At 35.9% G+C, this 10,244-nt stretch overlaps 1 protein-coding gene across 1 annotated transcript; it reads right to left on the reverse strand.

Annotated features, from left to right (window-relative positions):
* Nucleotides 1-766: 766 nt before the first annotated feature.
* Nucleotides 767-9,482, reverse strand: rab23 (RAB23, member RAS oncogene family). The gene is made up of 7 exons (XM_015060664.1): nucleotides 9,096-9,482; nucleotides 5,278-5,493; nucleotides 5,039-5,124; nucleotides 3,428-3,584; nucleotides 3,220-3,302; nucleotides 3,042-3,134; nucleotides 767-2,950 (listed from the first exon to the last, which is right to left on the reverse strand). Exons 2-7 carry the CDS (start codon nucleotides 5,430-5,432, stop codon nucleotides 2,817-2,819), a joined length of 708 nt encoding a protein of 235 aa, XP_014916150.1. The 5' UTR covers nucleotides 5,433-5,493; nucleotides 9,096-9,482; the 3' UTR covers nucleotides 767-2,816.
* Nucleotides 9,483-10,244: the final 762 nt, after the last annotated feature.

Here is a 10,244-nt window from a genome sequence, read left to right on the forward strand (position 1 = left end):
ATACATTTGATTTCCATTGATGATTTTTGTGTGATTTTGTTGTCAGCACATTCAACTTTGTACAGAACAAAGTATTCAATGAGAATATTTCATTCATTCAGATCTAGGATGTGTTATTTGAGTGTTCCCTTTATTTTTTTAAGCAGTGTACATTAAAGTTATTTGTTCCTCTGAAACAGAATACTATATAATATTGAGTTTGGGAGGAATAAATACATGTGCAAGGCACTGAGTCAAACCCTAAAGACAGAAGAAATGCAGTTACCTTTATAGTACTGTTTACACTAACTGTATGCATGTTCATTAAGTCAGGAGTTGTTTACCAAATGATATTTGATAATGCAACAGTGTGAGAATAAATGAAAACTAAATTCCTACAATAAGATTCTCATTAAGATTGGATAAATTATGTGTAGAATTCAAATGCCAAAAAACAAGCATGATAAATTATGAGAATATTATTCTAAAACTGGTGTATTCCAATTGACAATCATTCAATAGCGTATTTTTTTACTCTTAATTTTTAAACTTCACTTTTAGGCAGAGAAGGATTATGGACATGCTATGCACTACCTCCTTGTGTGAAGGCAGCAAGTCACATATATGCTGTGCATTTTAACTGATGTTTTCATAAAGCAATTTTTAATGAAAACAACTCAATAAAAACATTACAAAAACATCAGTAATCTGAATTTCTATTCTTCTATTTTAAAGTATGGGGTGAAGAAGAAGAGGGGAAAAAAACTCCACCAAGACACAAGTGAAAAAAAAAAAAACAATTTTTTTTAGTTTCAATTTTCCAACAAACACGTTCCCCAAACATAACATCTGGTGCACGTTTGAGCGCCATACCATACCCTCCAACACACAGGTACATGTCAGTTTGTTTAAATGTGTCAATTTGGTTTACGAAGGTCGATGTGAGAGAAAAGCAGAATACAAGTAAAGCAGAGATATTATTTCACCTGAGTAACAATACATATGAATAGTAATTATTAACGTTTTATTTTAAGACTTAATTTCATCTAAATGATAAAGTGCACAAAAATCATTCAGTCATAATGTTACTAATAAAGTAAACAATGTCAAACAGAAAAACAACAACAACAACAAAAAAACGGTTTTAGGAGTATTATTTTTCTGTTGCAGGTTTACTGTAGGCAGTTTCACACAAGCGGTAAGAGATGGTATTAAAATGCTTACTAGTTGTTAATGTAAACATTGTTGAACATTCACTGATGTGAAAGAAGGCTTGCATGCATTTTATATATATTTATATAAAGTACACTTCACATGGAGCCAATGGGAAAAAAAAAAAAAAAAAAAAAAAAAAAAACTTGGATCTTTCAGGGCACTTTCAGTACCGTGATGTGACTGTGGAACACATTTAAGCACCTTTTTTGTATTTTCAGAATTCATAAAGATGAGGATTAAATACGTGAGAGAATTTTATTGTAAAAACTAAAAACAAAACATGCATACATTGGTATTATCATAAGACTTGAAGATGTAGTTGCATGTAGACCGCAAATGTTTGCTTAAATCCTGGTTATGACACCAGACTATACCACATTATTGTATAATTTTTTGTGCTTGATGAACAGGTTTGCAAAAGAGGAAAAAAAAACGGAAAGGGGGGATAAAAAAAAAAAAAAAAAAAGGCGTACACATAGTCTTAGGTCAATACCCTCATGTTCTTTTACTTTCAGGCAAAGACAAGAACATAAACACTTTAATATCCTGTCCTAATGGCCGGCTTGTGACACTTTGAGAGCCATGGTTTTACATTCTGTTATAGACTTAATGCCACAGATGTCACTAAGTAGTGGAGTTTTAGTCTTGTAGGCTTATGCCTGAATATCTGTAATGTTAGAAATAAAATGATTTCCTCTTGAATCTTTAGTGTCACCAACACTTAGTATTTACAGCTAAATAAATTCAATGGTTTAAACAAAAAAAGATGTAAAAGGTCAACACCTGCAATGAAAATATAGTATAGTTAATTGTAATTTATGATAGGACTCAAAGTGTTGAGCATCAGTAATTTATCATCTAAATAAACGTTACATTTACTAAAAGTGTACATAAAAGGAATGATTTTGTGTAATTCTTGATTCACAATTGTTAACTCAGAGGAGCGTATTCAAAAAAAAAATAAAAAAAAATTGAGGTTTCATCCAGATCACTTAAATGTGATCTTTAGCAAAGACTCATTAAGAGTAAATTTGGCACATATTTATCACTCAACACTGTTGTGCTTAATACAAAAATACAATTTACCTCTGGATCTGTCAGGGATAAACAGTAATAGTTTGAACCATATTCTGTTAATTGCTAGAAAAATATGGTACAAAATAATCTGTGTATCTTTTACAATACATGCAAATATATTGCACAGCATTCGTGTTAAACACCGCAATGAGTAGCTGTAAAAAATAAAAAATAAAAAATAAAAAAAATTCACATACTGGGGGAAATGTTTCCAGAGTCCGAGTGCAACTTTTGCTTCTACACATCTGGACAAATTTCTGTATGTCGAGACAGTTTCGAGGGGAAAAAATCCACTAAGAATCAAATATAGAATTTATTAGGGACACAAAAGAAAACTGCAGCTGTTGCCGTTATTTAAGGCAATCACAATGGGAGGAGCAACAGGTGCACAAAAGTTGCAAAATCAATGAAGAACTGAAAATGGTGTTATATTGACATTCCCAGTCTTTGTGGGCTTACCTCCAGGTAATACAACAATGACTGATGTCATCTTAAACAGAAATGCAAGTCGCTGAAATCAAAAGCTACATTGTAGGAAATGTTTTCTAGAGCAGACTGCAGCCTCCAAAAGGGTTCTTACTCTTCTTGGTCCTCTGTTTATTGGGTCGTAAAGTGATGACTTCTCTGCCATTGCTGGAGCTCTGGTTGGTTACATTACTACTAGTGGTATTGAAAACGCCTTTGGAAAAAACAAAAAACAAAACTATCATTAATGTACCCAAAGTAATGAAATGTAACTAAAATGTAGCATTTAAAAAAAAGCTGTGTACCTATTTTATTGCTTGTAGAGTGGATCACCTCTGTTTCCTCTGCTGTTTGCTGTTTGAGTCTCTGGAGATATTTCTCAGCCAAGTACTTGAAAACTGAAAAGATTTTTAATTTATTACATATAATTAATAGTGCATCTTCATTTGTATCCAACTAGGAGGGAGCATTGTCATTACTTACCCTCATTGACATTCAGATCCTCTTTTACAGATGCGCGATAAAATCTCAGTTTAAGTCTTTTAGCCAAAGCTTCCGCCTCTTCACTGCAAATGAATGAAAAATAAAAATAAAAAAATCTTGGTATGTCTCTAGTTACTTTCTACTTATTACATTTTGTCTTACACATTTAACTGTAAACACATTCAGTTCCACTGAATGGAGGACTTACTTTTTTATTACAGTTTCTTCCAGGAGATCGATTTTATTTTGCACCAGGACTGTGGGAATATTTCCAACCTCCGCCTCCACCTTCTCCCTCCAGTTGTCGATGGCCTGGTACGACTCGCGATCTGTTGTAGAGAAGACTAGCACACAGGCCTGGGCACCTGCAACGCAACAACACACTCAATTGGTTTTTAAGCTGTTGACTCCCTTCAACAATATACATCCAATGTCTTTTATTATTTTAAAAATCTAGGATCTGGCTTAAGAGTTGCAGTTCAGATATGTTGGTTCCATAAGTAAGGTGACAGAACCATAAAAACTGAAACGACTGAGCAAAATGTAAAAATGCACATGTATTCTCTAATTTATTCAGGCGCCTTGAAATAAAATGTGACACAACTATTGAGAAGTGATGTTTAGTAACTAAAGTCTACCTCAAACCTGTATAAATGCAACTGTCCTATGAAAGTCTCAGGGGTTTGTGAGAGAACATTACTGAACAAACAGCATCATGAAGGCATCAGGTACTGCAGGAAGAAAGTTGCTGACACGGTTAGGTTAAAAACAACATTTGAACGTCACACAAAGTTCTGTTCAATCATTGGTAAGTGGGAGGAGTATGACAACTTTAAACCTAACAAGACATGGAGGTCTGTTTGAACTGACAACGCTGTGTGTTAGATATTTTTTGGTATTATTTTGTTATTACTTTAGTTCATATTCAGTCTAATGTTAAGATTTTTAATTTAAAGTGTTCTCTTCCTTATGTGTGTATAAACTGACCTGGAGGTTACAACTGTCTGTTTATCTTCATGTGAGACAGTTAACTCTGTGTTTCCCAGACCTTAAATTCTTCTTGTGTTAGTTTGACCTAGAGCTGAACTGGGCTCAGACCGTAGATCAGATATCACACCTGGCTGGTTTGTTTAGGTTAGAAGTTTTACGACCTTTGTTGTTCTTCCTGACTGCCCCTTTTGGCTGTTCTGCTTTGACAATAAAACAGGGGCTCACGCGGAAGCAGATCAGAATTCTCTGTGAACGGCTGATGAGGTTGTTGATGGAGAGTTCTCCTTTTGCAAAAGCTTTGTCTATAAAATTCATATACGTTGTCTGTGGTTCATTTATTTAGGTTCGAGAAAAAGTACCTATCACTGTGTGTTATAGAACATTAACACTGTGCATCACCGTGAACACATAGCAGACTGAGGAAAGAGAATCTGGTCAGAGCTGATGGGTAAATGGACAGACCTAAATGCAGCGTGACCCTGTGTTTGCCCTTGATCACCTCAATCCTTCTCCATTTTTGCCTTGCCATGAGTGTTTCATTGCTAGGCAAATCTTTTTCACCTCCTTCTCTTTTCACCGTCTGATTCTAATAATAGCTGCACTAACACTCAACACTCACTGCACAGGTAGGTCTGTTGTGTCAGAGGTGATCCAGCAGCAGGAACAAGTTGTCCAGCCCATAGCATCTTCATTTGTTAGGTATTTATTTGCAAAAACTGAAAAATCTTTCCACATTAGTTATGTGGTACTTTGTGTTGATTTTTTTTTTTTATTCAAGGAGTAAAAAAAAACATCTGCATGAAACTGTAATACAGCAGAGGGATCTTACCTCTGTAGTAAGCCTTGGTAATGGCATCAAACTCTTCCTGTCCAGCGGTGTCCCACAGCATTAGTCGAACCTCCTCACCGTTTACTCTGCAGAGGAACGCAATGAAGAGGGAACATCATGTAACTTTCAATTCAACACAGTGATATGTATTCACAGGAATTTATTAAATGATTTCAGACTCTCACTATGTGACTTTAAATGTAAATCATAGAAGAGCATCAGGGACAAAGAATGCTTACATAATCTGTCTTTCTAGAAAGTCCACCCCGATTGTCTTTTTGTAGTCCTTTGTGAAAATGCCTTTGCAGAAACGCTGGATCATGCTGGACTTGCCAACGGCTCCGTTGCCAACCACGACCACTTTGATGGCCACCTCCATGTCCTCTTCCAACATGGTGGCTGCTTTGCTTAGTTGCACTCAGTGGTTTCAACGATATGACGCAAACATGTACCAACTGAAAATGTAAAAAAAAAATTAAAAAAAAAAAAAAAAATGAAACAAGTTACATTTTTTGAACATACAGGTGCTACGACAGGAGCCACACTGGAAACAATTCTGCAGTTGTGCAGTTGGTAGCTTCAGGAGTAGGGTCTTTCTGCAGAGTTTTTAATGTTAATACTCTGGCTTCTTCCAACAGTCCAAAAACATAACTGTCCCTTTATTGGTCTCCCTAAATTGTCCTTAGTGTGTGTGAGTACGTAGTTGTTTGTCCTATGTGTGTCTGTATTGGCCTGAGATGGACCCCACCTCTCACCCAATGATAGCTGAAGATGGGACAAGCAGGTATAGAAAATCTGTGTTTTTAAATGATAGTTTCCAAACTATGTGTGACATTTTCTTTAAGCTACTGACTGCAAACCAGAGCAGATAGCCTGAGTAATTAACAGCTATCAACTTACTATGCTTAAAGCATAAAAGCAAAGTGTCAGAAACAGATATTTTTCTGCCTTATGTATGTTTACTTGAAAACTGCTAGATTTAGCAGATCGTTGTGCTTGATGTATGGCAGTCAAAGTAACCACAATGAGCAAAGTTTGAATATTTCAGCAGCAGTATAATTACTTGTTGTTTTTTTTTTTTTTTTACAGAGATCTGTCTTTTTTTTTTAAAGATTTTTTTTGGCTCTAGTGGCCTTTATTTGACAGGAAGGTGGGAAATGAGAGAAGGGGGAAGACATGCAGCAAAGGTTGCCAAGGCCGGGAATCAAACCTGCGACAGCTGCGTTGAGGACTAAGGCCTCCGAATGTGGGGTGTGCTTAACCCCTGAGCCACCACAGCACACCTCCTTGTTGCTTTTTTAATGTTATGTTTAAATATGTTTGCATTTTTCGTCCAAAACAACAATGTTGAGACACGAACAGTATGATAACCTCCTTACTGAAAGTTATCACACTGTTAGAACCTCATACCAGTCCATGCCTCGTTACTCAGTAATTGCATTGTTACATCCTGGTACAAGTCAAGTAGATGGTCAGCAAGAGAGTTTAACTTTAAATTCGCAATTCACATTTGAAAAAGACACATGAGCTGGGGGTGGGGAGGGAATGGTCCAGGTAGATTATGAGAAAAAGTCAGCCTTCTACTATACTCGCTAGTAGCATGACAGACTAAAAACTCGATTTTAAAGCTTCTACGAAACCGGGAGGCTTTTATTTTTATCCTGCTTTCTGCTCACAGGAAAGAAGTGTAAAATATCAAGTTGTCCGTTAATAATTTTTTGACAAAGCTTTGTAGTTTGTCCACCCAGCACATGTATGCATCCGTTTATGGGTGTTAATATAATCTAAAGTACAGGGACGTCTCATAACAAAGAATATGGAGCCCCGCTGAGGAGAATGTAGGCTTTTAACACATGATATGAGCAGTCAAGTATAGCCTATGCGGTAAGGCATAAGACAATATTTACAGACAAATATTAACTGAGAGAATAAGTTGTACTTGTGGTAAAACCATATATTATCCAAAATATAATTTTTTTTTGGATAAAAAATTAATGACAATCAGAAATCTGTAGTGTGTCTAGATTCTTGAAAAGTATTTCTAATTATCTGTAGCTGAAATGGCAGCTACCCGAAATAATCGGGAAAAAAAACAAACAAACAAACGGAGCAAAACACAGTGGCCCCGCCCAAACTGGAGATTTTGTCAATGTTTAAACTCCTGGCCTATGTGTGTAAGGGATAACATGATCAAGAAATACATTTACTCAATATATATATATATATATATATATATATATTTATATATATATATATATATATATATATAAACTAATTTTATATTCCCACACTACAGAAAGAAGCTGATAATTTTTTTATCAAAATTTTAAATATTGACATCTTTCTAAATATTATTGCTGAGAAAGATAATGGCACACAAGTTATTTGCATCTTATTTCCATTTTAATTTTAACATGAGGTAAAACATTTGATAGGCAAGTATAAAATAGTATACAACAAAGCATACAATAAAGAATCTTAAGATTTCTGAAACAAATAAAAACATATTAACATATAAGTAGTATTTAAAAACTACTTTATCTATATTTATCAAAGCCAACATCAGTGGCTTCCATGGCCTCTTATTACCTGCATCTGATGAATTCAGCGACAATATAATCACTCACTCAGTAAACAGCTTAGACCTGTAATTCCCTATTTAGAATACTAAAATAAATGTCGTAAATTCTACTGGGAATTCATCTAAAGCAGCCATCAGCATGTTTATACTTCCATTAATGATGAAAAGTGCAGGCTCTACATGGCAACACTGTCCTCCCCACGTATATGTGTGCAGTGACAGAGTGCAATGCTAAACAACATATTGTTGCAAAGCTGCTCTCAGTGGACACTGGCAGCCTGCTGCGTGACAAGGCCGTCCAACAGCCTCAGTGAGTTTGGTTCAGTAGGGAAAATTATTATTCATCAGCTATAATTAAGCTGCATATGATGCATCACAACATGCAGCCAAAACACAGTTAAAAATAAAGCAGGCTAATCTCCTGGAGTCAGTAATATTTGAGAACCCGGATATTTGCAGTCTCATATCTTAGTGTAATATTGTTTGGACATTAGCTTAACTTACAAGCATTATTTAAAACTTTAATAACTTCAAGTTATGAAATATGTCATATAAACTGTGTGGCAAGTAATGTCTACCTTTAGCAGTCAGGCATAACGTTTTGACCACTGACAGGAGATGTAAATAACATAATCTCTTCATCTTGACATTAAATAGTTGGTGGCACATAGCAGCAAGTCAACACTGTCATCAAAGTTGATGAAGCCGAATTGATAAAATCACAGACAATGGATGAATGGATTGAAGTGTTTTTCCCTCCGAACATAATCTACACTAAAGTGAACTCAAAATGTGAACGAATCAAGCAATTTATCTGATAAAGAAGAGTTCACTCGCAAGAATACTAAAAGTTCAAGTAACAGATGAAAGTGGTCGCCCCAGCAGGGAGGGTGTACGTTGTTTTTTGTTTTTTTTAAATCATTCAATCAATCATCAATCAAATTTTATTTGTATAGCACATTTCAGCAGCATGGTATTTCAAAGTGCTTTACATCATTGTGTACAGCAAAGTGGGTTTACTTATCAAGCATAAAAGATGTACACATAAAATAGCAGACACTTCATTTAAATTATACATGCGAAAGACAATACACCTCTTTGCAACGAGGAATGACATCTTCACAGATTCACCGTTACTTTTCCAGGCCTTAAGGCGACTGAAAGGCAATCCTTTAATGCAGTAAAAAAAAAAAAAAAAAAATCCCAATTCAGTGATATGAAACTATGCTCCTTCTCTCAGTTTTCCGCAACTATGACTATAGATGTTGTGTGGGAATTTCTAATACTCTTAAATTTTAGTAATTCGTTGCTGTTTCTTTCTTCCACATCTTACTCCTTTTCTGGTCAAGGCAGGACCTGTTGCTGACAGGGAGGTGTAGAAAAACCGAGAAACTGCTTCTCAAAGCTAACTGACGCAGCCGCGTCAAGTCTGGATGAATGGAAAACGAGAAACTACCCAACTGGGTTATTTCGTACCTGTGAGATTCAGTTAAAACTTCTCCACCAGCATTAGGTCAGCTAACCGGCCAGCTAACCCACAATGACATATCCACGTCCTCGATCTGTTCCTCTTCGCAGCCAGTGGAGACGCCAGACTACAGTGCTAAGGTTACCTTGCCTAGGTTAGCCACTTTTCGGAGAGAAACCTCTGGGCGTTAACGATTTCTGTCTGACAAGAGAACAGAACAAAATATTTCACCTGTTATAGTGGCGAAAAATAATTACTTAGCATCTAAAGCTGGGCGAATTCTCACTGCATTAACTGTGTGTAAAAACATTCCTATCTTTGGTAAGCTAAAGGTCCAGCTTGCTACGCTGGTGCTGAGAAGCTAGCGGAGGCTCGCGAATGCTTGTTGCTAAGCAGCGGAGCCAAAGAGTGCAGAAGGCAAGAGAGGAAAGGAGGAACATGCGTCTTTCCTTGGGAGCCTTGGGATCGTTTGTAGTTCCAAACTCATGACAGTTTGAAATATTTTGAAGAAGATATACCAATATTAATCAGCATATAGTTATATATGTCATTGTACAAGCTTGCTTATTTGGTTAAACATGATGAATGAAGGAATATTGGCATGGCTAGCTGTACTTAGTCACAAGATAAAAACGAGGACGCCTTCTTTTTCAAAGAGTTGGCCACTGGTGGGTGCGACTGGGGTGCACAAAAGAAGCAAAAATCATTCACATAATTCAAGATTTTTATCCGATGAAAGTTATTCGACAGATAAAACAAACTGCAATAGAACAACATAAGAAGAAATTTTACTTTTCTCATTGTGGGCAAGAATCGTCCAATTAGATAGATAGATAGATAGATAGATAGATAGATAGATAGATAGATAGATAGATAGATAGATAGATAGATAGATAGATAGATAGATAGATAGAAAATGCATTTGTGTGGGTAGTGCGTTTTAAAAACTTACTAAATCTTCTAATGACAAACAGCTTTTGGTGGAGGGAGTGGGATGCTGTGGGACACTACAGATTATCTCCAGAAAGGGGATTATAGAAGATGTGCTCATCCTAACTATTTAATTCAAGTGGAAATAAACAGGCTTTCTAACAGTGGAATAAATAGTTTTAATATTAGTGACATGCAAAAGTGCACAGTTAGGCATTGGCATTGCA

Source organism: Poecilia latipinna, unplaced genomic scaffold (genome assembly GCF_001443285.1).
Source record: "Poecilia latipinna isolate Pla-1442-1.1 unplaced genomic scaffold, P_latipinna-1.0 Scaffold67, whole genome shotgun sequence".
NCBI classification, from domain to species: Eukaryota; Metazoa; Chordata; class Actinopteri; order Cyprinodontiformes; family Poeciliidae; genus Poecilia; species Poecilia latipinna.

Excerpts from the sequence above, each read along its gene's own strand:
- rab23 (XM_015060664.1), bottom strand. The coding sequence starts at position 5,432 with ATGTTGGAAGAGGACATGGAGGTGGCCATCAAAGTGGTCGTGGTTGGC. Across the intron at positions 3,303-3,427 it reads GAAGAAACTGTAATAAAAAA|TGAAGAGGCGGAAGCTTTGG; the intron begins GTAAGTCCTCCA and ends ATTCATTTGCAG. Across the intron at positions 3,135-3,219 it reads GGATCTGAATGTCAATGAGG|TTTTCAAGTACTTGGCTGAG; the intron begins GTAAGTAATGAC and ends AAATCTTTTCAG.